The sequence below is a fragment of the Rhinopithecus roxellana genome, chromosome 6, assembly GCF_007565055.1.
Source record: "Rhinopithecus roxellana isolate Shanxi Qingling chromosome 6, ASM756505v1, whole genome shotgun sequence".
Taxonomy (NCBI): Eukaryota; Metazoa; Chordata; class Mammalia; order Primates; family Cercopithecidae; genus Rhinopithecus; species Rhinopithecus roxellana.
Window position 1 is genome coordinate 34,597,476 of NC_044554.1, and position 26,805 is coordinate 34,624,280.

General features: G+C 38.5%; 1 protein-coding gene and 1 pseudogene across 1 annotated transcript in view; both read left to right on the forward strand.

Annotated features, from left to right (window-relative positions):
• TPK1 (thiamin pyrophosphokinase 1) overlaps positions 1–26,805 on the forward strand; it is a 407,155-nt gene that overhangs the window by 176,312 nt on the left and 204,038 nt on the right. The window contains exon 5 of the mRNA XM_030933176.1: positions 18,285–18,357. Coding sequence (XP_030789036.1) covers positions 18,285–18,357 — 73 coding nt within the window. The remainder of the gene's footprint in view (positions 1–18,284; positions 18,358–26,805) is intronic.
• LOC104675290 lies at positions 18,592–20,290 on the forward strand (annotated as a pseudogene).

The following is a 26,805-nucleotide window of genomic DNA, read 5'->3' on the forward strand; positions in this document are numbered from 1 at the left end:
CGGGCTGTTATAACAAAATGTTATAAACAGTGTGGTTCATAAGCAACAGAAGCTTATTTCTCACAGTTCTGGAGCCTGCAGTGTCCAAGATCATGGCACTAGCAGCTTCTGTGTCTGGTGAGGGACTGTTTTCTGGTTCATAAATGGTGTCTTCTCACTTAGTCCTCACATAGTGGAAGAGGCAGACAGCCTCAGGCCTCTTTTATAAAGACACTAATCTCACCTGATCCTCTCCAAAGGCCTCACCTCTTGATACTATCACATTGAGAATTAGGTTTCAACATATGAATTTTGGTAGGGGGAGGCATAAATATTCAGACCATAGCAAGCTGTGAGCTAAGAAATGAAGTGGGCTTCCTGGTCTTCCTTGCTCCTCCTTCGTTTCATACCATTTCTTTTACAAACACTTTTGTCTTCCTACTTTTCTTTCCATTCCCTGAATGTGGGTATTATTTTTCTCTCTCACCCCCTTGCCATGGCTTCATTTATTTATTTGGACTTTTCTTGTCGTATCAATTACTAGGAAGCCTTTCCTTCCTTTTCTCCTACTAGCTTGCTCCCCCAGGCCTTGCACTGTTGTGTGCCACTGTAGCACTCTGTCCATTACTTACAGTGTCAGTTCCATGATGGCCTGGCTTGTCTATCCCTACTCTTAGACTTCAAACCTATTGGGACTGTGGCAACTATTGTAGCAGTAGTCTAGTGTATATAAAATACATATTTAATAAATATTTGATGAATTTGATTAAGTATCCTATATATGGAGGATTCACCAGTGTGTAGTTTTGGCTCTGGCCTCTCCTGAGCTCTCCTTCTGCATTTGCAACTTTCAGCTGAACTTGGACCCTGAAATATTCTATAAACTCAAACTCTGTCTAAAATATTGTTCTTATTCTTGTTATTTATAAGACTCACATACTGGTTTTTTATTTTAAAATTAAGATAGTATACTGTTTACACAAGAGAATGTTGAGAAATATGATTAGAAAGGTTGAGTGAATCAGCTTATAGAATGCCTTAGTGACTTGCCTATCTTTATAGGAATAGATATGTTCCTATATATCTATTGGTGGTGGTGGTGGTGACTTGTTAGAAGAGTTTTATATTAAATCATTCTGCTTGCTGTGTGTTTAGATGGGCAGCAGTAAGCCTTAATTAAGTAAATGGCAACCCACTTTTCTTTTTCTCAGGATCTTTCAGGAATGATGAAAGAGAATAAAATGACTATAGTCTATGTGCTTAAGTGTAATTATAAATTTTGCTTTTTGGAATCATCATATAACACATGTGATTTAGTACAGAAACTATCTTCACAGAAACTCCTGTTCTTGCCGTATTAATCACCTCAGAGAAAATTTGCTAGGTTATATGTAGTACATAAAAATTAATGTATTGTTTATTGTATCTCATATGTAGTACCTAATTCAATTGTATACAATTGTGTGTGCACATTTTTTGCTCTCTGCATGTATTGTTTATATTCTATAATTTTTATTTCCTTTGTCCTATTTTCTTAGTGATCTCATCTTTCTTTTTCTAGAGCAAAGGGGACAGTACATTTTGGGCAAAGAGTTGATAGTAAATTTTAAAACTGCTTTTCATCGTAAACCTTTTTACCTTAGGTTTGCTATTGACTTTATCTTTTTCTTCCTTAGATCTCATCCCTCCTTTTCTCCAACTAGACAGGTCATTAATTAAAAATGTAAGCTGGTTCTCTAGACTGGAAATAATCTCATTTCCAGAAGCTGCTGGTCACTTATATAGAGTTTTCTGAACCTTGAAATCCTAGCAAAACCATGAAAGCAGACCCAATATTTTCTTTCCTATAGGGAAAATCTGTCATCATGAGTCATGAAAGTTACTGACAACACATTCTGCCACCTAAATGTATAATACGAAACTGCTAGCATTGGAGATACAATGAAATAATTTCAGATAAAGCATACTAAGCCTAGTATAATAGTGTCTTAGCAAATGTTACACTGAATATTAAATTTTTAAGTTAAATATGTGATTATGAAATTACTGTTATACATTAAGAATAATCTTTATGTAACATTTTAGGTGCTGATTAAAATTTGAAATTATAATATAAGGCAATGATAAAGTGACTTTTTAAAATGTATCTTTTTCAAAATGTATGTGTGCCTGAACTATAAAATATTTCAAAATTAGCTGTATATTCATTAAATATAATATGAATAAATACTAAATATAAGATCTAACTAAATATATAATCTAGTGGGACAACTTAAACTAGTTTAAATAAGTACGATACAATATGAGTAGGAAAATTAAAATTTTTAACTTGCTTTAATATAATTGGTTTCAATTAATATCAGTATTATTGTGTACAGTAGATCCTTAACATTGTTGATAGTTTTTTAGAAACTGATTTTAAGCAAAATGACATAAGAGAAAACCCATTTTACTCTAGACTACTTTATATCAGCAAGAGTTAAGTTCTTTTTTTTTTTTTTAATTATACTTTAAGTTCTAGGGTACATGTGCATAACGTGCGGGTTTGTTACATATGTATACTTATGCCATGTTGGTGTGCTGCACCCATCAACTCGTCAGCACCCATCAATTCATCATTTATATCATGTATAACTCCCCAGTGCAATCCCTCCCTCCTCCCCCCTCCCCATGATAGGCCCCAGTGTGTGATGTTCCCCTTCCCGAGTCCTTGTGATCTCATTGTTCAGTTCCCACCTATGAGTGACAACATGCGGTGTTTGGTTTTCTGTTCTTGTGATAGTTTGCTAAGAATGATGGTTTCCAGCTGCATCCATGTCCCTACAAAGGACGCAAACTCATCCTTTTTTATGGCTGCATAGTATTCCATGGTGTATATGTGCCACATTTTCTTAATCCAGTCTGTCACAGATGGACATTTGGGTTGATTCCAAGTCTTTGCTATTGTGAATAGTGCCGCAATAAACATACGTGTGCATGTGTCTTTGTAGTAGACTAATTTATAATCCTTTGGGTATATACCCAGTAATGGGATGGCTGGGTCATATGGTACATCTAGTTCTAGATCCTTGAGGAATTGCCATACTCTTTTCCATAATGGTTGAACTAGTTTACAATCCCACCAACAGTGTAAAAGTGTTCCTATTTCTCCACAACCTCTCCAACAACTGTTGTTTCCTGACTTCTTAATGATTGCCATTCTAACTGGTGTGAGATGGTATCTCATTGTGGTTTTGATTTGCATTTCTCTGATGGCGAGTGATGATGAGCATTTTTTCATGTGTCTGTTGGCTGTATGAATGTCTTCTTTTGAGAAATGTCTGTTCATATCCTTTGCCCACTTTTTGATGGGGTTGTTTGTTTTTTTCTTGTATATTTGTTTGAGTTCTTTGTAGATTCTGGATATTAGCCCTTTGTCAGATGAGTAGATTGCAAAAATTTTCTCCCATTCTGTAGGTTGCCTGTTCACTCTGATGGTAGTTTCTATTGCTGTGCAAAAGCCCTTTAGTTTAATTAGATCCCATTTGTCAATTTTGGCTTTTGCTGCCGTTGCTTTTGGTGTTTTAGACATGAAGTCCTTGCCCATGCCTATGTCCTGAATGGTACTACCTAGATTTTCTTCTAGGGTTTTTATGGTATTAGGTCTAACATTTAAGTCTCTAATCCATCTTGAATTAATCTTCGTATAAGGGGTAAGGAAAGGATCCAGTTTCAGCTTTCTACTTACGGCTAGCCAATTTTCCCAGCACCATTTATTAAATAGGGAATCCTTTCCCCATTTCTTGTTTCTCTCAGGTTTGTCAAAGATCAGATGGTTGTAGATGTGTGGTATTATTTCTGAGGACTCTGTTCTGTTCCATTGGTCTATATCTCTGTTTTGGTACCAGTACCATGCTGTTTTGGTTACTGTAGCCTTGTAGTATAGTTTGAAGTCAGGTAGCGTGACATCTCCAGCTTTGTCCTTTTGACTTAGGATTGTCTTGGCAATGCGGGCTCTTTTTTGGTTCCATATGAACTTTAAAGCAGTTCTTTCCAATTCTGTGAAGAAACTCATTGGTAGCTTGATGGGGATGGCATTGAATCTATAAATAACCTTGGGGAGTATGGCCATTTTCACGATATTGATTCTTCCTACCCATGATCATGGTATGTTCTTCCATCTGTTTGTGTCCTCTTTGATTTCACTGAGCAGTGGTTTGTAGTTCTCCTTGAAGAGGTCCTTTACATCCCTTGTAAGCTGGATTCCTAGGTATTTTATTCTCTTTGAAGCAATTGTGAATGGAAGTTCATTCCTGATTTGGCTCTCTGCTTGTCTGTTACTGGTGTATAAGAATGCTTGTGATTTTTGCACATTAATTTTGTATCCTGAGACTTTGCTGAAGTTGCTTATCAGCTTAAGGAGATTTTGGGCTGAGACAATGGGGTTTTCTAAATATACAATAATGTCATCTGCAAACAGGGACAATTTGATTTCTTCTTTTCCTAACTGGATACCCTTGATTTCTTTCTCTTGCCTGATTGCCCTAGCCAGAACTTCCAACACTATGTTGAATAGGAGTGGTGAGAGAGGGCATCCCTGTCTTGTGCCAGTTTTCAAAGGGAATTTTTCCAGTTTTTGCCCATTCAGTATGATATTAGCTGTGGGTTTGTCATAAATAGCTCTTATTATTTTGAGGTACGTTCCATCAATACCAAATTTATTGAGCGTTTTTAGCATGAAGGGCTGTTGAATTTTGTCAAAAGCCTTTTCTGCATCTATTGAGATAATCATGTGGTTCTTGTCTTTGGTTCTGTTTATATGCTGGATTACGTTTATTGATTTGCGAATGTTGAACCAGCCTTGCATCCCAGGGATGAAGCCCACTTGATCATGGTGGATAAGCTTTTTGATGTGCTGCTGAATCCGGTTTGCCAGTATTTTATTGAGAATTTTTGGATCGATGTTCATCAGGGATATTGGTCTAAAATTCTCTTTTTTTGTTGTGTCTCTGCCAGGCTTTGGTATCAGGATGATGTTGGCCTCATAAAATGAGTTAGGGAGGATTCCCTCTTTTTCTGTTGATTGGAATAGTTTCAGAAGGAATGGTACCAGCTCCTCCTTGTACCTCTGGTAGAATTCAGCTGTGAATCCATCTGGTCCTGGACTTTTTTTGGTGGGTAGGCTATTAATTGTTGCCTCAATTTCATAGCCTGCTATTGGTCTATTCAGGGATTCCACTTCTTCCTGGTTTAGTCTTGGGAGAGTGTAAGTGTCCAGGAAATTATCCATTTCTTCTAGATTTTCTAGTTGATTTGCGTAAAGGCGTTTATAGTATTCTCTGATGGTTGTTTGTATTTCTGTGGGGTCGGTGGTGATATCCCCTTTATCATTTTTTATTGCGTCTATTTGATTCCTCTCTCTTTTCTTCTTCATTAGTCTTGCTAGCGGTCTGTCAATTTTGTTGATCTTTTCAAAAAACCAACTCCTGGATTCATTGATTTTTTGGAGGGTTTTTTGTGTCTCTCTATCTCCTTCAGTTCTGCTCTGATCTTAGTTATTTCTTGCCTTCTGCTAGCTTTTGAATGTGTTTGCTCTTGCCTCTCTAGTTCTTTTAATTGTGATGTTAGAGTGTCAATTTTAGATCTTTCCTGCTTTCTCTTGTGGGCATTTAGTGCTATAAATTTCCCTCTACACACTGCTTTAAATGTGTCCCAGAGATTCTGGTATGTTGTATCTTTGTTCTCATTGGTTTCAAAGAACATCTTTATTTCTGCTTTCATTTCGTTATGTACCCAGTAGTCATTCAGAAGCAGGTTGTTCAGTTTCCATGTAGTTGAGCGGTTTTGATTGAGTTTCTTAGTCCTGAGTTCTAGTTTGATTGCACTGTGGTCTGAGAGACAGTTTGTTATAATTTCTGTTCTTGTACATTTGCTGAGGAGTGCTTTACTTCCAATTATGTGGTCAATTTTGGAAGAAGTGCGATGTGGTGCTGAGAAGAATGTATATTCTTTTGATTTGGGGTGGAGAGTTCTATAGATGTCTATTAGTTCCGCTTGGTACAGAGATGAGTTCAATTCCTGGATATCCTTGTTAACTTTCTGTCTCGTTGATCTGTCTAATGTTGACAGCGGAGTGTTGAAGTCTCCCATTATTATTGTATGGGAGTCTAAGTCTCTTTGTAAGTCTCTAAGGACTTGCTTTATGAATCTGGGTGCTCCTGTATTGGGTGCATATATATTTAGGAGAGTTAGCTCTTCCTGTTGAATTGATCCCTTTACCATTATGTAATGGCCTTCTTTGTCTCTTTTGATCTTTGATGGTTTAAAGTCTGTTTTATCAGAGACTAGGATGGCAACCCCTGCTTTTTTTTGTTCTCCATTTGCTTGGTAGATCTTCCTCCATCCCTTTATTTTGAGCCTATGTATGTCTCTGCATGTGAGATGGGTCTCCTGAATACAGCAGACTGATGGGTCTTGACTCTTTATCCAGTTTGCCAGTCTGTGTCTTTTAATTGGAGCATTTAGTCCATTAACATTTAAGGTTAATATTGTTATGTGTGAACTTGATCCTGCCATTATGATATTAACTGGTTATTTTGCTCGTAAGTTGATGCAGTTTCTTCCTAGCCTCGATGGTCTTTACATTTTGGCATGTTTTTGCGATGGCTGGTACCGGTTGTTCCTTTCCATGTTTAGGGCTTCCTTCAGGGTCTCTTGTAAGGCAGGCCTGGTGGTGACAAAATCTCTAAGCATTTGCTTATCTGTAAAGGATTTTTTTTCTCCTTCACTTATGAAACTTAGTTTGGCTGGATATGAAATTCTGGGTTGAAAATTCTTTTCTTTAAGGACGTTGAATATTGGCCCCCACTCTCTTCTGGCTTGTAGAGTTTCTGCTGAGAGATCTGCTGTTAGTCTGATGGGCTTCCCTTTGTGGGTAACCCGACCTTTCTCTCTGGCTGCCCTTAAGATTTTTTCCTTCATTTCAACTTTGGTGAATCTGGCAATTATGTGTCTTGGAGTTGCTCTTCTGGAGGAGTATCTTTGTGGCGTTCTCTGTATTTCCTGAATTTGAATGTTGGCCTGCCCTACTAGGTTGGGGAAGTTCTCCTGGATGATATCCTGAAGAGTGTTTTCCAACTTGGTTCCATTTTCCCCCTCACTTTCAGGCACCCCAATCAGACGTAGATTTGGTCTTTTTACATAATCCCATACTTCTTGCAGGCTTTGTTCATTTCTTTTTCTTCTTTTTTCTTTTGGTTTCTCTTCTCGCTTCATTTCATTCATTTGATCCTCAATCGCTGATACTCTTTCTTCCAGTTGATGGAGTCGGTTACTGAAGCTTGTGCATTTGTCACGGATTTCTCGTGTCATGGTTTTCATCTCTGTCATTTCGTTTATGATCTTCTCTGCATTAATTAGTCTAGCTGTCAATTCTTCCACTCTTTTTTCAAGATTTTTAGTTTCTTTGTGCTGGGTACATAATTCCTCCTTTAGCTCTGAGAAGTTTGATGGACTGAAGCCTTCTTCTCTCATCTCGTCAAAGTCATTCTCTGACCAGCTTCGATCCGTTGCTGGCGATGGGCTGCGCTCCTTTGCAGGGGGAGATGCGCTCTTATTTTTTGAATTTCCAGCTTTTCTGCCCTGCTTCTTCCCCATCTTTGTGGTTTTATCTGTCTCTGGTCTTTGATGATGATGACTTACTGATGGGGTTTTGGTATAGGTGTCCTTCCTGTTTGATAGTTTTCCTTCTGACTGTCAGAAGGACTGTCGGTTGGTCTGTTGGAGATTGCTTGAGGTCCACTCCAGACCCTGTTTGCCTGGGTATCAGCAGCAGAGGTTGCCGAAGATAGAATATTGCTGAACAGCGAGTGTACCTGTCTGATTCTTCCTTTGGAAGTTTCCTCTCAGGGGTGTACTCCGCCCTGTGAGGTGTGGGGTGTCAGACTGCCCCTAGTGGGGGATGTCTCCCAGCTAGGCTACTCAGGGGTCAGGGACCCACCTGAGCAGGCAGTCTGTCCGTTCTCAGATCTCAACCTCCGCGTTGGGAGATCCACGGCTCTCCTCAAAGCTGTCAGACAGAGTCGTTCGCGTCTGCACCGGCCCCCGCTGCTTCCCCTGTTGGTCTTCAGCTGTGCGCTGTCCCCAGAGGTGGAGACTACAGAGACAGGCAGGCTTCCTTGAGCTGCTGTGAGCTCCACCCAGTTCGAGCTTCCCAGCGGCTTTGTTTACCTACTTAAGCCTCAGCAATGGCGGGCGCCCCTCCCCCAGCCTCGCTGCTGCCTTGCGGATAGATCGCCACAGACGCTGTGTTAGCAGTGAGGGAGGCTCCGTGGGCGTGGGACCCTCCCGGCCAGGTGTGGGAGTCTGCTCCTGGTGTGCCTGTCTGCTTAAAGCGCAGTATTGGGGTGGGAGTTACCCGAATTTCCAGGTGTTGTGTGTCTCAGTTCCCCTGGCTAGGAAAACGGATTCCCTTCCCCCTTGGCTTCCAGGTGAGGCAATGCCTCGCCCTGCTTCAGCTCTCGCTGGTCAGGCTGCAGCAGCTGAGCAGCACCGATTGTCCGGCACTCCCTAGTGAGATGACCCCAGTACCTCAGTTGAAAATGCAGAAATCACCGGTCTTCTGTGTCGCTCGCGCTGGGAGTTGGAGACTGGAGCTGTTCCTATTCGGCCATCTTGCTCCGCCCCAAGAGTTAAGTTCTTACGGCATATTTCTGGTCACAAAAACATCACCAAAATTCTGAATAAAGACCAAACAGTTCTAATATTTAACACTGAAATAAATATGAGCTATATGTACATTTAAGAAAAATCAATAAAAATCACTTCTCAGCCTTTTAGCTAAGATCAAGTGAAGAAAGATCAATAAAAACAAGTAAGATAATTATTTACCAGCTCATTTCAGTTCAGGGTGATAGGCAGTTGGAGCGTCTCTGGGCAGCTCAGGGGACGAAGAGGGAACTGACCCAGGACAGGACACATTCTGCTCTGAGGCACACTTACACACACACACACACACACACACTCTCACTCACTCTCTCTCTCTCTCTCACTGTCATGGTGGGACTGTGTAGACAGCCAGTTCACCAAACGTGCACATCTTGCGATGTAGGTAGAAACCAGAGTACTTAAGAGAAAACCCACATAGACATGGTGAGATCATGCAGACCCTATACATACAATGGCCCTAGCCGGGTTTTTCCCTCATCAACCTTATAAGGAAATGACCTTGAATGAAAGGACGTTATTCGAGGATCTTGATATAGTTTGGCTCCGTTGTCATCACCCGAATCTCACCTCGAATTGTAATCTCCATAATCCCCATGTGTCAGGGGTGGGACCAGGTGGAGGTAATTGGACCATGGGGGTGGTTCCCCCATGCTGTTCTCGTGATAGTGAGTGAGTCTCACAGGATCTGATGGTTTTATAAGCATCTGGTATTTCCCGTGCTTGTTCTCACTCCATCCTGCCACCCTGTGAAGAAGGTGCCTGTTTCTCCTTTGCCTTCTGCCATGATTTTAAGTTTCCTGAGGACTCTCCAGCAATATGGAACTGTGAATCAGTGACACCTCTTTCCTTTATAAATTACCCAGTCTCGGATGTTTCTTCATAGCAGTGTGAGAATGGACTAATACAGACCTGCTTTCTATAAATGGAAGTTTTAAAGCCTCAACTAATTCTGATAGAAGTCATAGTCCATTCTAGAGAGTACTAATTACAGTTGATTAAGGAAGGGAGAAAAGAAAGAAAGGTATGTGTTAGAGAACATACTTTTTGTGATTTCATCCCTCTTAAATCGATTGAATCTTGTTTTATGGCCTAAAACAGGGGTTGGCAAACTACTCTAAACAGAGGTTTCCTGGAGCACAGCCGTGCCCATTGTCTTCTTATTTTCTATGGCTGCTATCATGCTGCCATGGCAGAGTTAAGCAGTTGTGAGAGAGACCTTATAGCCTGTAATGCCCAAAATATTGATGGTCTCGCTCTTTAAGAAAGAAAATTGTAAGGCCGGGCGTGGTGGCTCATCCCTGTAATTCCAGCACTTTGGGAGGCTGAGGCGGGCGGATCACTTGAGGTCGGGAGTTGGACACCAACTTGACCAACATGGAGAAACCCCATCTCTACTAAAAATACAAAATTAGATGGGCATGGTGGCACATGCCTGTAATTCCAGCTACTCGGAAGGCTGAGGCAGGAGAATTGCTTGAACCTGGGAGGCAGAGGTTGTGGTGAGCCGAGAATGCGTCATTGCACTGCAGCCTGGGCAACAAGAGTGAAATTCCGTTTCAAAAAAAGTTAAAAAAATGTTGCTCCCTAGCCTAGAATGGTGTCTAATTTGAAGAATGTTTCATGTGCAACTTAAAGAGAATGTGTATATCTGTTGGTGGTGGCTGGAGTATTCTAGAAATACCAGTTAGATGAAGCTGTCTGATAACATTTTTCTTCTTTTTAACAGCTGTATTCGGATATAGCCATATTCTAAATAATTTACCCGTTTAAAGTCCACAGTCCAGAGGTTTTTGATGTTCATGGATAACTGCAACCATCTCCATTTTCGGTGGTGGCAAGAATGCGGAGCAACAGGAACTCTCTTTCATTGCTGTCAAGTTTGAACGTTTTTACCACCTCAGAAAGAAACCTGCACCCTTCAGCTACCATCCTCCTCCTTTCCCCCAGCCCTAACAACCACTGATCTACTTTTTGTCCCTTTAGGTTTTCCTCTTTGGTATTTGCAAATTAAAGGAATCATATGTTATGTGGACTTTTGTGCCTGGCTTCTTTAACTTGGCATGTTTTCAAGGTTCATCCAAATCGTAGTGTAGAAGGTTTTGTAGGCACATGTGTTTTCATTTCTCTCTTTAGCTAGTATATACCTAGGAATAAAATTGCTGTATGTTTTTATTATAACTCTGTGTGTAATCATTTATTGCCAGATTGTTTTCTCCTCTATTCAGATCCATTGCCCATTCTGTTAAGGCTTTTTTTTTTTTTTTTTGGAGACGGAATCTTGCTCTGTCGCCCAGATCTCGGCTCACTGCAAGCTCCGCCTCCCGGGTTCACGCCATTCTCCTGCCTCAGCCTCCCGAGTAACTGGGACTACAGGTGCCTGCCACCTCGCCCGGCTAGTTTTTTGTATCTTTTAGTAGAGACGGGGAAGGCTATTTTTTAAGAGCAATTTTAAATTGAGAGAAGGATACAAAGACAGCCAAGATAGCACATGTCCCCAGACATTCCTAGTTTCCCCATTATCAACACCCCCCCACCAGAGTGATATAATTTTTTTTTACAATTGAGGAACCAACATTGACACATTATTGTCACCCAAAGTCTGTAGTTTACGTTAGGGTTCACAGTTGGTGTTTTACGTTGCATAGATTTGGACAAATATATGACATGTATCCACCATTATAGAATCATACAGTAATCACTTCCCAGAGCTGTCGTTTTCCACTGTCTGAATTTCTACTTCTTTTGTGTGGTTTTCTAAGTGGCTGCAGTGAGAGGTTAATTCCCATTGCAGGGGTGGAGATAGCAGTCTGTATGTTTTAATTTCCTACTAACCCATAAAATTTACATTGCTTATGTTGATTGCTCAATTATGGAATTGAATATTCGATTTGCTTGTTTACTAACTAGAATGAAATATGCTGTCTAGAAGCCTCATGTGATTTTGTGATGGTGCCTCCCTTCCCTACTTCTCCATTCATTAAAACAAACCATGAACCTAGCTTCACGTAGGAGTGTGCCTGGGGGCCTGTCACTTGTGCTGTGGGGCAACTTTGCATTGCCCTCCTGCTGCGGCTTGATGACTGTGCACCTCTGTTGGGCACACAAGCAAAGCAGGTTACAGACAAGGGCCAGGATTTTGGAAGAAGTGAAATTGCATCCTGTGCAGGAGGTGGAGCAGGATTATTTCTCTATGCTAGTCAAGGGCATATGTTGTTCAATGAAGAAAGCAGGAGGAAGAAGAGGAGGAGAGAAGACCTTTTGAATCTGTGTAACACCAATGCAGGTGGCTTCATATCACTGAGCCCTGGCTTTCTACCATAAAATTCGGATGATAAAAATCAGCCTGATAGGAGTGTTATGGAAATTAGCTAAAATTATATTAATTAATAAACATAAAATATATGAATAAAATACAGAGACTGGCATAGAACAAATATTCAAAAAAATATGTTTCCTAGAAGGTTTTCTCTAGGGTAAGAGCCCTCTTTTTGGCAGCTTTTTCTGTGTTTCCCTCTTTGTCTCAATCAAGAGATCTTCTGCAAAATTATGTATTTTTTCTTGTCATTGATCCATCCTCATTCTGTTCCCCAATCATTATTGTAACTGTGTGATATGGAGATTGTATCTATATTTCATGTGTTAATGTTTTTGTTACTGTTTTTTCCCTCTGGATGTCGTTAGCATATAAAGACATCCTTAAATAATTATTTTGGGAAACTGTGTTATTTTCTACCTTGTGATGAATCCTGGGCTAGACAGTTTGAGACGATGCAATCAATTATTCTAAGAGATAAAACATTGTCTTTGGGTAACTTAACTAAAGTCATTTATAACAACCTTAGTGGCTGCTAAGTACTATTTAATGTTCTTAGAGTCTAAGCGTTGTCAGTTAATTTTTCATTTTCCTTCACATTTTTATTTGCTTTCACAAGTGGCATTATTAATTGTCTTTTAGGTTATTAAATTAAGGTATGCTTTATAAAATTTTTCAAAGAAAAACTAATCCCATCCCCTGAGATAATCAGTGGGAATAGCTTGAATCATTCACTTCCATAACTTCCTTTGTGTTTATACAAAAATGCACAAATATATTTAGCCTTTTTTTTTACTTAGTAAGATGTGATGGGCGTTCCCTCTAGAGCAGTAGACAGTGGTTAGCTCGTCTAAAAGCTGCCTACTTTCCCTAACAGGTTACATAATGTTTTATTCCACCTTCCCTATATTTTTGGACGTTCAGTTTTTTTCTCTCCTTGTTATATCCCTTGCTTTATTGTGCAGATATCCTAGGTACTGTCAAAACAAAACAAAAACAAACAAACGAAAAAGCCAGGATGGATTCCTCAAGCGGGATTGCCTGTTGGTAGGCAGTATCCTAGTCACGACTTCACTAGTCTGTGTTTGTGCCTATTTTCGCTATTTCAGCCTTGTCAATACCCACTTCACTTTTCTTAATTTTTGAGTTTTGGTGTAAAAGAAAGTACTCTATTTTTGCTTTAAAATGTATTTCCTTGATAATTATTTTAGATTTACCATGTTTTCATATACTTACTGCTGGTGGGAATAGGCTTTGGCTCTTCTTCTATTTGTCTTTTTCCTTTACCACTTTTGGGTGCTCTCAGTGTGTTGGGGACAGCAGTTCTTATGGGTTGTGTATTTTGCATATGTAAAAGTTATAATTTGACCTTATCTTTCTATTAACATATTGTTACATTTTTACATAATCTGTCGGCTTATTTATTGTTGTGTTTTCTGTCTTTCCTAAGAATGTCTCTTACCCAAAGTTACACAAATATTTACGTATCTTTTGGCACTATTATTGTATTTAGAGACTTATTTATTGAAAACAGTTGCGCTGATTGTGTTTATAAAGACAGTCAAAATGTGGTAACATTTTTATATATTTTGTGTCACTCTTGTTCCCCCACCACCAAGTTCATATGATTTTACAGAGAATATTAGCACAAATATTTAAATGATTCATTCCTTCTTTTTTCAGACCAACTACTACTATCTTTCTAGGTCTGTAGTCATGCTCTTCTTCAACAATATTCCCAAACTTTCTTCTCCTAACATAGTCTGTCCTCAAAATCCTGTCCTTCTTTCTGGTACCACTAGCACAAATCCTTTTTCTCTTGTGCCTCAGGGAAACCTTTATAAACTATATAGGTTGACCAAATTACTAGTGATTAATAAAATCAGCAGCAAAGAGTACATTTATGCAGAGAACGTTCTCTACCAAAAGCATCATTGTTCTGTTTCGTAAACGCGTGTATGTGGGAGGCTGTATACTTAGCCATTAAATAACAAAGATTGAACTGCCTGGGTTTGAGTTCTGGCTCTACCTCTTATTATAATCTAGGGCAAACTACTTAACTTCACTTGCAGTAATTTTTATTTGAACTGAATAGCTCAAACTGTGCTTACTGTGTGCCAGGCATTTTCCAAGTGCTTCACATGTATTAACTCCTAATCCTCACAAGCACTCTAAATTATCCTCATTTTATACATGGAGACATGAGGTTCAGAAAGCTTAAATAATCTGCACAAGCTAGGGAGTAGGGGGAAGGGCAGTTGTAATCATAAGTGCCTAATAAATGTTTCTTTCCTCATTCTTCTTTTCTACTCCCCTCTAGCCCTTCCTTTCCTCTCCTGGCTTTTCTCTTTGTACCATTTTCCACCTCCTATCTCTTCTTCCCCCACTTCACCCTGTCCCCTCTCTTCACCCTTCTTTCCTTTTCTCCTTGTTCCTCCTACTCCTCTTCTTTCCTTTTCAGCCCCCGCCTCATTTCCTCCTTCTTCCCTTCTTTCTCCTTCTCTACCTCATCATCTTATTGTATCATTTTCAGTGTCAGTGTCCGTCATCCTTCGGGGTGTACCATGATCAATCAGAGACAGATCCTGCTTCAGAGGCCTTACCATCTATTAGAAGCTAGAAGACATAGAACTTGCTTAAAATGAAATGGAAAGTAAGAGATTTTAGTGCCATTCAAGTTTTAAGGGAACAATAGTGTCTTTCCTGGGGGCAAAACAAAACAAAACAAAACAAAACAAACAGCTTTATGGAGCGACAGTCTCCTTCAATGGTATCAGGAAAGGCCCTGTAAAGGCAGTAGTTATAACTACTATAACTACTATATAACTTCTGTCTACTCCACTGTATTTAGAATATTTCCTAAATTTATCAGCCTCCCTCTTGATTATTACATGTGATGGATCTTAAGTTCACTAATTGATCTCAGTACTTTTTACACTCTTATTTTGTAATGAATGAGTGACCAGTATGGTAAGAGTTAAAATGAAAATGTTAAAGGAGTCTGACTGGGCCATTTGTGGAGAGTTTGGGACACCTTTCAGTACTAACAAGTCAGTTCTCATAGATTGAGGATAGCAAAGAAAAGATAGATCGGTGTGCCTGAGTCGACAGTAGGTAGAAACATGGTCAGTGGCTACACAAATCCATGTACCCCTAGTCAGTTGCTGTGTGTAATCAGTCCCCAAAGAGTTCTGAAAATAATCTGCTTGTGTAAACTGTCATTTATATCATAACATAGCTCTTCTACATCTGTGAAGTGTCATCCTCAGTAAGTACCTCTTCAGAATGCCCAGGCACCATGGCAACAGGCATCTCAGGAAAAGTGAGATGGGCTTTTAATTGCGGCGTCAAAAAGTACATTTCAGCAAGTTTCAAAAACGAGTGCATTATATGACGAAAAATTATAATTATTTTAGTCATCTCAGCATGAATGCCAGGTGTATTTTTGGCATGGGCCTTCTTAGAAATAAGCATCCTGATTCAATTTGAAAGCATACATGTTACATTGGAGAAAATTATATTAAAAATTAACAGAAGTTAGGTATCTACTACCTATATAAGTTTGTGTTCCTATTAATATTTTCCACTAAAATATAAGTGAATTTGCATGAATGCTTTCTTTCATTATTCACAGTGTAAGATATAGGGAGACCTCATTGTCTTTAGGATGAATTGTCCCTAAGGGGATAGATGCTCAGTTGCCTGTGTATATCAGCTTTTATTTTTCATTTTTATTTATTGACAAAATCAATATGCTATTTGGAGACTGCCAAATTGGTTCTAGAGATCTGAGAGACTAAAATTTGGAGAGCAACATAAAGTCGGTCTTCCAGGATGTTGCTTGAACCAGACCCAGAGTCCTAATTTTAAATGGTTGCTTTACTTGGTGAAATAGATTGGACGTTGGCTTTACAGATAAAATGTCCTTGACGTCTTGGATCTCAGTTCTTCAGAAAGGATAAAGAGGATATTAGAAGAGTAATTTCTTTTATTCCTTCCAGCCCTAATATTCTGTGATTCATCTGAGTATTAATTTGCATGCAGTTATATGGTGATGGGTGGAAACATTTAAAGAAACTTTGAAAATGAATGAATTCATACAACAAGAAAAAACAGAAAAAACTTAATAGTCTGTTTTTGGTCCTATCAGGGGTAAGGTATAAATTATTTACCTTAATAGGTATGAAATAAAATTGAAAGTAATAGATACGGTATACAGGGAAGTTTCCAGGGAGAAAACTTATGGGAAGATGTTGAAACGAGATGTGATTTAAACACCTAAGTACTCACATCTACTTTCCAGTTCTACTTTTTTCTGAAATTAGCTGTAGTCTTTTGCATATAGTGTTCAGAGAATATTTATGGAATGAATTAACTAGTAAAAAATAGTTGGGCCTAGCTCATCCGAGCTAAGGAGTTTATATGGTAGAGATCTTTGTGGTAACACAAAGAAGAGGTGGCCCAACACGGATATCAGTTAGATTAGGTTTGACCTCAGAAATAATATTTCCAATTGAGTCAAGAACCTTACAAAAAGAAATGTGCTAAAGGACAAGGTTAGTATTTTTTTCCCCAAATTTTGTCTGTATTAATTTTCTTCTGAACTCACACATCAGATTTTCTGAGAGAGATGTGTCATAACATTAGTCCCCTTTGCCCTAGTTTGTTACCCCTTGGCCCAAGCAGTGAGAGCCAGGTCCATTGTCCTCTGCTGGTAGTTGCACACCCATAGGTGAAGGATAAGGCATTATGTTTTTATTTTTTATTTTTCTTATTACTAAGTAGAATATACAGCTGTGTTTCTCCCCTCTTGAAAGGGTCTCCTTAGAAATTTTCTGGACCTGAATCCTAAGCCCTTTGGTATATTAATAAAATGTCTCCAGGAGCCAGATAACACCCCCCATGTTTTATATATTATGACGTAGAGTTTTCTCCAAGTTGTGGGGCTTCACCTTTTTTGACATGTAGTACCCAGAAATATAACACCCCAGTCTTCTTTAGCTAGGGACCTAGTTCATCAGATAACAATTTGGCCCTCTTGAGAAGACCTAAGAAGTTTTAGTATTTTGAATCAAAGCAATTAACTAGATAAATGGTTACAGTTTTAATTCTCATGGCATGTGAAGGGTGGAATATTTTTATAGGAAGTGAAAGCAACCGTTCCCTTCTTTGTATCATATACATTTCTGAGGCTCAGCAGGCTAAGGGTTTCTGCATACTACTGAGAAATCCAGGGATATTTTATTTCTCTACAATTAGGTGTTTTAAGTGGGAAGAAACTCTACCAGGTCATGTAAATATTTTATGTAAAAATAGCAAATGATGGCTTATGTATAATAGATGGAGTAAGGTATGCTTTCTAAAGTGACTTAAAACTATAGCAGGGAAAAAAGTAAAGGCAGTAGTAATATTATTAGAAACAACCACATCTGGGAATCTCTCTCTATATTTAATAACCTTGACTCTTGTAGTATTTCAGACTTAACTAAAAGATTCCTGTTTCTAGACATATGTCGATAGAATATTTGGAAAATGTCTTAGAACTGACTCTTGCTTGGCACAGAATTTCAAAGAATCCTCATGATCATTTGTTCTATTCCTATCTGTTGAAATTTCTGAACTTGTGTGAGGTACAATAATGTAAAACCTTATATATGTACAAGGTAATATGCAAAGATGAGTATTTCTGTCAGGATTTTTTAAACCAATTATCTTTAATTTTTATCTGTTTGTTGAAAAAGATAAGTATTCTCTGACATTGTGACTCAGGTGATGAATTGGTTGGATACCTGTTGTTTGCCTCAGTCATTGAAACCAGGAGTATGTGGTATAACATCCTATTCTCTCTAAAAATAGTTTCTGTGTTTTTGGTTTTGTTCTGAGTATATTACTTTTCTCTTTGATCCTTATAATCACAGTTTTATTTTTTATTTTTTAAATTAGAGATGGAGTCTTGCTCTGTCACCCAGCCTGGAGTTATGCTGTCATGGATTACTATATCCTCGAACTCCTGGGCTCAGGTGATCCTCCCCGTGTAGCGTCCCAAGTAGCTGAGACTACAGGTGTGCACTATCATGCCCAGCTCATTTTTTAATTGTTTTGTAGAGATAGGGTCTTGCCATGTTGCCCAGGCTGGTCTTGAACTCCTGGCCTCAAGCAGTCCTCCTGCTTCAACTTCTCAGTGTTGGGATTACAGTTGCAAGCCACAACACTTAGCCACAGTTTTAAAGTTTCAAAAATAAATAGAAATAACTAGTTGACTTACTTGACTTACTGTTTCTTTCAGCTTTTTGCCTGAATTCATCAGTGGAGACTTTGATTCTATTAGGCCTGATGTCAGAGAATACTACGCTACTAAGGTAAATTGTAAATACTTTTTTGTTCAAGATCTTTCTCATATGGTTGCTTTTTCTATGTTGTTTCCAATTTTCACGGTGTATAGGAAGACGTTGATAAACTCATTGGTTGGTTACCTTTCATAGTTTTTTTATTTTAGCAATTGTAATATACATTCAAAATGGGAACCTACACTTTTTCACCACGGGTTTGCCGCCAGAACACAGGTGTCATGAAGACTACGTCTAAAAGCCAAAATGAGAAAGGACAGGACTCATGTCAGCATTATCATCATTGGGACACGTAGATTCGGGCAAGTCCACCACTACTGGCCATCTGATCTACAAATGCAGTGGCATCGACAAAAGAACCATTGAAAAATTTGAGAAGGAAGCTGCTGAGACGGGAAAGGGCTCCTTCAAGTATGCCTGGGTCTTGGATAAACTGAAAGCTGAGCGTGAACGTCATATCACCATTGATATCTCCTTGTGGAAATCTGAGACCAGCAATACTACGTGACTATCATTGATGCCCCAGGATGCAGACACTTCATCAAAAACATGATTACAGGGACATCTCAGGCTGACCGTGCTGTCCTGATTGTTGCTGTTGGTGTTGGTGAATTTCAAGCTGGTATCTCCCAGAATGGGCAGACCCGAGAGCATGCCCTTCTGGCTTACACACTGGGGGTGACACAACTCATTGCTGGTATTAACAAAATGGATTGCACTGAGCCACCCCACAGCCAGAAGAGATACGAGGAAATCGTTAAGGAAGTCAGCACTTACACTAAGAAAACTGGCTACAACCCTGACACAGTAGCATTTGTGCCCAATTCTAGTTGGAATGGTGACAACGTGCTGGAGCCAAATGCTAACACGACTTGGTTCAGGGGATGGAAAGTCACCGGTAAGGATGGCAATGCCAGTGGAACCACACTGCTTGAGGTTGTACATCACATCCTGCCACCACCTTGTCCAACTGACAAGCCCCTTCGCCTGCCCCTCCAAGATGTCTACAAAATTGATGGTATTAGTACTGTTCCGGTTGGCCAAGTGGGGACTGGCATTCTCAAACCTGGTATGGTGGTCACCTTTGCTCCAGTCAACATTAAAACTGAAGTAAAATCTGTCAAAATGCACCATGAAGCTTTGAGTGAAGCTCTTCTGGGGACAGTGTGGGCTTCAATGTCAAGAATGTGTGTGTCAAGGATGTTCGTTATGGCATCGTTGCTGGTGACAGCAAAAACGACCCACCAATGGAAGCAGCTGGCTTCATTACTCTGGTGATTATCCGGAACCATCCAGGCCAAATCAGTGCTGGCTATGCCCCTGTACTGGATTGCCACACGGCTCACATTGCATGCAAGTTTGCTGAGCTGAAGGAAAAGATTCTGGTAAAAAGTTGGGAGATGGCCCTAAATTCTTGAAGTCTGGTGATGCTGCCATCATTGATATGGTTCCTGGCAAGCCCATGTGTGTTGAGAGCTTCTCAGACCATCCACCTCTGGGTTGCTTTGCTGTTCGTGCTATGAGACAGACAGTTGCGCTATGAGACAGACAGTTGCCGTGAGTGTCATCAAAGCAGTGGACAAGAAGGCTGCAGGAGCTGGCAAGGTCACCAAGTCTCCCCAGAAATCTCAGAAGGCTAAATGAATATTATCCCTAATACTTCCCACCCAGCTCTTAATCAGTGGTGGAAGAATGGTCTCAGAACTGTTTGTTTCAATTGGCCATTTAAGTTTAGTAGTAAAAGACTGGTTAATGATAACAATGCATCATAAAACCTTCAGAAGCAAAGGAGAATGTTTTGTGGACCACGTTGGTTTTCTTTTTTGTGTGTGGCAGTTTTAAGTTACTAATTTTTAAAATCAGTACTTTTTAATGGAAACAACTTGACCAAAAAATTGTCACAGAATTTTGAGACCCATTAAAAAAGTTTAATGAGGAAAAAAAATTGGAAACTTACAAAATGACAAGGTGGAACACAATCTTGGGGAAATTTTATTACCGTTATGTAAAAATTAATCCTTTAAACATATATATTTAAAAAGAGCTTATAATTTATATGTGTTCATTTAATAATACACAATTGTTGCCTATATTCTCATTATTATATATTTCTTATGGATCATTTTAACTTCATTTAATGAATGTATCTTATTTCATTTAACCAATTCCCAATTAATGTACATTTCAGGTGTACATTTTTTGATTTTGTAAACTCTGCTAAAATCATCTTTGTAAATGAATTTTTGTAAAAATGCATAATTGTGTACTCACTGGAATTTAGGACTAACATTTTTTCTTTAACATTTAGTTTTCTTGAAATTATTATTACTCTGTTTTGAATAAAACTTAGCTACAACTTGAGATTGGTAATAACCTACATCTTTTGAAAAGGTGTTAATTTTCTCATTATTATGCAAATCTTTCAAAGATCCTTGCCACTTAAGAACATATACATGATCTAATTGGGAATGATATAAGTCACGTGGCAGTGTATTAAAGTAACCAGTAATTCAAGGTCTCAGTGGTTTTGGAAGACAGTGAAGAGTTTTTCAAATAAAAATTATAGCATTAGTAATTCTAGCCACAGCACCATCATCTGTGTTTAATTCTAAACTGGCATTAGCAAAGTATGTATTTTTTTAAAAAGAAACATCAAATATTGAAATCACAAAACTTTAAATTCTTCATGAGGCTTGCGGGGAGATTAGATAATTCATGAAGAAGAGAAGGAACCTTTCTCAGAAAGGAAGGAGGGAAGAGAAAAAGGTAGGAAAATGAAGAGAAAAAAAAGGAAACATGATTCTAGATGGAAACACAAAGGTGCTTTGCTTATAAGGTATAGCCTGTGATGATATGGAAATTCTGGGGCTGGTGGTGAATGCAGGTCTCTGCACATCCCATCTGCCCACCAGCTGATCAGACTTTCCTCAGCAAATGAAGACCGTTCCCAAGTCAGTGTTTGATATTCATGCTCAATTACTTTAACATTGGCATGTTCCCGTTCATTCCCCACAGTCTCCCTTCTCATTAACGCCATACCTCAACCTCGTTGGGATGGAAAAGTCAGAGCCTTGCTTACAATGCAGAGTTTTACAAATGCATAGATATTAATCATATTTTCAGCAGCAGAAGAAACAGTGAGAGAGGCAGAGACAAGCATACTCAAAAAACAAGTTGAAGATCTGGTCAGGTGTGACTCCTCTCCCCCTTCTTTAATGCTGCTGGCTTGCCACAATCAGAAGTGCCAGCCTGATCACACCTATCCAAGATAAGAAAATAGAGGAAGCCAGCCTTTTTATATCTTAGGCAGTAAAATGAGGGTCAAGGATAGAGGAAATTTTTGAGTTAATGCCCCTTGATGAATTTCTCTTATATTTCCTGCTTCACTTTATTTTAACCTTAAAAACTAAGTTATATTTGTTGAGGTTTCGTTTTTAAAGTAAGATTTAGCTGAATCTTCTAATTCTTGAACTGCCTAGTTCTAGGTCGATACAGTATAATCCACTTTCTTCATGTATCAGTGTTGAACTCACTGCTTTGAACTTTTAGGCTAAGTTCCTAGAGGGCACAGATGATGTCTTTTATATAGTTAATGTGCCCTGTAGAGCACATGGTGAGTGTTTGGCTGTAGTTTTAATAATGATGATAATTACAACAAGTTAATGCAACATTACACACGATTCATATAAGCCATTATCTCCAACTTAAACAGCCTTTACACTGCTCTTTCACAATTGAAAGGCGGTTATCTTCATTTTCAAATACACCCCCTCCCGACCTGGTCTGGGTTTGCAATGAAGGTGAAACTGGGAATCTAGTAAAGTGAAGAAATTTAAAATACCAAAACGTTGTTAAAATCAAAAAGTGGATTGTGTAGCCAACATTTCTTCATACAAAGCGTTGAGCCCGGCAACTGGTATACAGTCCTGAATTTATAAAGTCCTCGTTTTCAGGTAGCTGTAACATCTTGGTGCTTTCCCTTTTGCCTGTTTGTCTTAGTTCCTCTCTGCCTGGTTCACTACTGTTAACTCAGAATGAGGAATATCACTTACTGATTTTCCTCTTGATATTTTATTTTTCATTTTTCTGGGTCAGTCAGTGCTTCTTTGATTCAAAGCTAAAATCACCTACTTCAGTCTATCTGTTATGCATATCTCCATGCTAATTTTCTGAGAATGTTAGAAGAAACTATGCTATCTTATCAAACTCCTGATATTCTTTCATTATTGTATTCTGTTGGGTCTTCAATGGATTTAGGAAAGGGAGTTTTAAACATGTTTCCTTAATATTTAGGGGGTTAAGGAAATACTTGCAGGATTTAGCTAATGCCTTAAAAAATTACAGAATAACAAGGGTTTGCCATAAATGTAGGTTTATAGGATAGGAGTTAAAATATGTAAATATAATAAAAATATGAAATACAGTCAACCCTTGGTATCCAATGATTCATCCAGCAGTGTATGGGGAACCTTGGGATATGCAGGGCCTGTTAAGGGACTTAAGCATCCTCAGACTTTGATGTTCTCTAGGGTCCTGGAGCCAATCCCCTGTGGATATGAAGGGCCTACTGTAATTTAAAATAGAAGAAATTAAACAATATTCTTTATCCCAATTTTTTGATGAGGGAACTGAGGCCCAGAAAGCTAAGCGACTTCAGCAAAATGGTAGAGCTAGTGAGAGACAGCTTTAGGATCAATGCCCATGTTTTCTATAAAGAGAGTGTTGTTAGAACTGGGACTGGGTCACTGCTACTGCTTCTCAACAGGTAACACCTTTGACCTATTGGGTAAGACAGTTGTTCCTTGCACTGGATATGTAGCACCCCTGGGAATGAATGCCACTATCACTGTCAATGTGATAACAGTCAACGACATAATCAAATACTTTACATTATGTTTCCGGTATGTCCCTCTAAACCTTTGATTTTGAGGCAGCAAGGGTAAAGGTGTGATAGTTGGACCAGACCATGAAAGATCAAAACCTTATAAACTGATAAATTATTAAATTACCTGTTAATAAAAACTACCTATAAGATATTGGATTGAGCCAAGATAGAACACTGAAGTATCAGAGTGATTTGGTAATATGAAATTAGCAAGGGTATAGGCAGATTTTTAGTATGTTTTTCTTTGTGTTATCAATGAGCATTTTGCCATTCCAGAAAGTGTTACTGTCAACACAAGGCCATGTTCTAGACGGTGTGATGAAAACAACCCTAGTCATAAGTCACGAACAGGACTCTAGGTCCAAGTTCTGATTTTATCTTCTTGTTAATCCTTCCAAGTCTTAGAAGAACATAGCATCAAGAATGTTGCAAGAAGGTGCCCAAAGATTCATTATACTGTATTTATGAAGGCAAGCTTGATTAAGGAAAACATTGAACCCATGTATATATGGTGAATGAGGCTAGCAGAAAGGGTGAGTCGATGCTGAACCACAGATTTTCTGTTACAGAGATAATAAGATAATTCCAGGTCCCCTGGTAATTCTAGCACTATAAACTGGAGGAATGGAGAAAGAAACGTAGGCAGATTTTTGTCTCCTGTCTTCCATTGTATCTTTTTCCCTCTTGGGAAAAGATAAGGGTTTTTTAAAACAAATTGCATGAATTATTGAAGAATATATCTTATTAAGCCAATATTTTGTATAGTATTTTTGCATCGTCATTGAATACTTGCATGGCCATACCCAAATTTTTGAAGAGTGCTCTCGATGAGCAGGGGTAGCGTATCTAATCTTTAAAAACCAATGCTCCCTTTTATAAATAGAAAATGCTATAAATGTTAGATGCAGTAGCAGAAAACGTCTCATCATTTTACATTTCATCATAATGGCTATTGCCTGTATAAATGTGTTTCAGTTACATTGTAAGGAATTGGGGATTTGGGTTTAAATATGACTTTCTCAGTCAAAATAATTGGAAATTGTCACCTGGTTGGCATTTGAATAGAATGTCTGATTTTTCATAAATGGGCTACTGAGGGTAAGCAGAAAGTGCTTATATTTTCATTCCAGTTTAAACCCATTGACTCTCAAATAGTGGGGAGGGCAGGTTATTGGGTGGAGGGTACATTCAAGTGTGAATGTCAAATGACTATTACTTAATCTTGGCTGTTAGCAGTGTGCATTTTAGTTTTTAGGCTTTTATAAGTAGAAAAGTGATTGTTTTCTTGAACTAAGTACAAATTACATTTGTGTTGTTAATTTACACATATGAAAATCTTACCACCACACGTGAACCTAAATCATGGTGTTATATCCCCGACTTTCTCATGTGCTTCTAGTAATGATCTAATAATTGCATACAGGTAGAGTTCTCTGGAAATTCTAAAGCACTATTTTAATATAAGCTGGTAGTATTTTATTTTACTTCCTAAAATTGTTTGCTTAAGACCTTTTTAATATTTTATTATTTCTCAGTAACATTGCTTTTTAAAAATATTTTCAAACACTTCATCTTTGTAAGTGCATAATTTATGAATGTAGATGTAATTCATAATCAGAATTGCTCGGGATATCCTTTTGAATTTGATCAAGCCTCAGGTTTGGTTCTATTTCTATTTCACAGAATCTCCAGTTAAAAACATCTGCATTGATCCACCTAATCTCATGAATCTTACTATTTTCTACTGTTAACTACGTCTCTTTTTCAGTTCTTCTCAGCCACATGCCAACAACTTTTAGATGAAAAATTAATTAGAGAAAATGACAAACTGGACTGTTAGAAATTGTGAAGTTAGTAAGTTTGACTGTTATGCCAAACAGAGGAAACTATACAAAATATATAAAGCTCAACTCCATTTTTTTGATATATTTCCTTAAAAAATATAAACAAAATGAAACAAAGCCTGGAGTGTAATAAATTTTTAGGCTTAAGCATGAAGTCTAATTATCATATGCTAAGATATAAAGGCTTTGCTAAGGGAATTATAGACAGGCAGTTTCCCTTGACAACTGACAGGTTCTTCACTTTATATTCCTTAGACTGGCTGTCTAACCCTTATTAGCATCTCACCAAGGGAACGATGAGACTGCCAGGGGAATATTATGTGAAACTATCTCTTGAATATACCTTAATTCTTATGCTTGCCTCAATCATAGTCCTTTCAAATTGACTTTATTGCCATCTATGTTTTTTGAAGCTTGTTTTGTTTGAATTTGTTTAACATACTGAAGGCTTTTAGAAAGGGCGAGACTTTGCCCTTTACATTGAAGAGCTCCCAGTGAGACACACAGGAGGACCTCCAGGGGCACCTGCCTGCCTCTTCTCATTCATCTGATGTTACACTCTGTGTTCCCCAGGGCCTCTGTGACTCTCTCTTCCCTCCTTTGTCTGACTCATGGGATTCTTTCTTCGCCTAAACCAACCAACTATGACAGTCTAAAAAGTAATAAAAACCAAATATTTTTAGTGCTTAAAATATGCCAGATATTTTTATATGCCCTTTCATTTATGAATTCATCCCTTCACAGTTCCCTACCTGGAGGTGGTGGTTAGTCCCTTGTTTATACTGTCTTGCAGAGTTTGAGATAAACAATTCTATCATTTTACTCCTTTTCCCTGTTAACATATGAAGTTCTGGAAGCCGAAGTCTGTGGTAATTTATCCTGGTATCCCCAGTCATTAGTAGGTTCAGATTGAAGTTTATATGAAGCAGGTATCTGATCCTTCTTTTAGAACTAAAACAGAAAAGCACTGGTCCTGCTTTGCTTCATATAAAGAAGATTTCTGTGATCTAATGATTTTGTGAAATTTGCCACATTCTGTATGCCCCTTTTGGAAACCCACTGTGCATGTATCCTTTTAAGTAAGTCTGCCAAAAATCTAATTTTACCTTAATGTTTCTCAAATGTATTTCACCCCGGAACATTTACTCTTTACCCTACTAAAAATACAAAAAATTGGCCAGGCGTGGTGTCACACACCTGTGATCCCAGCTAATCAGGAGACTGAGGCACCAGAATCGCTTGGACCCTGGAGACAGAGGTTGCAGTGAGCCGAGATTATGTCACTGTACTTTAGCCTGGGAGACAGAGTGAGACTCTTGCTCAAAGAAAGAAAGTTTTCTATCAGTGTAGAAACTATTTACCATTCAAGTTTCCTGATGTCAGCCAACGGCCAATCTTGCAAGCAGGCCATTTTAAAGACAGCAGTCTCAAGCCTGTTATGCTAAGTTTTCCCTGTGCCCTCTTTCAGCCAGAAGTCTGACTTTGGTTTTAGGAAGAAAGCCATCATTTAAAACCCTGTGCTGTTCTAAAAAGACATTCGACTTACATTAACAGAAGGGATGACTTTCTTGTTTGAAACACTGTAGCTTTCGTTCCTTGTTGAAAGAAAAGGTTATTTTACAACACATAGGACAATGAAGATTATGCGAGTTAGAATGTCTCTTTAAGTTTCGGAAAGAATGGAGAATTGCTACAAGGATAAATTGTATTTCTCCTTTTCCTTTATACACC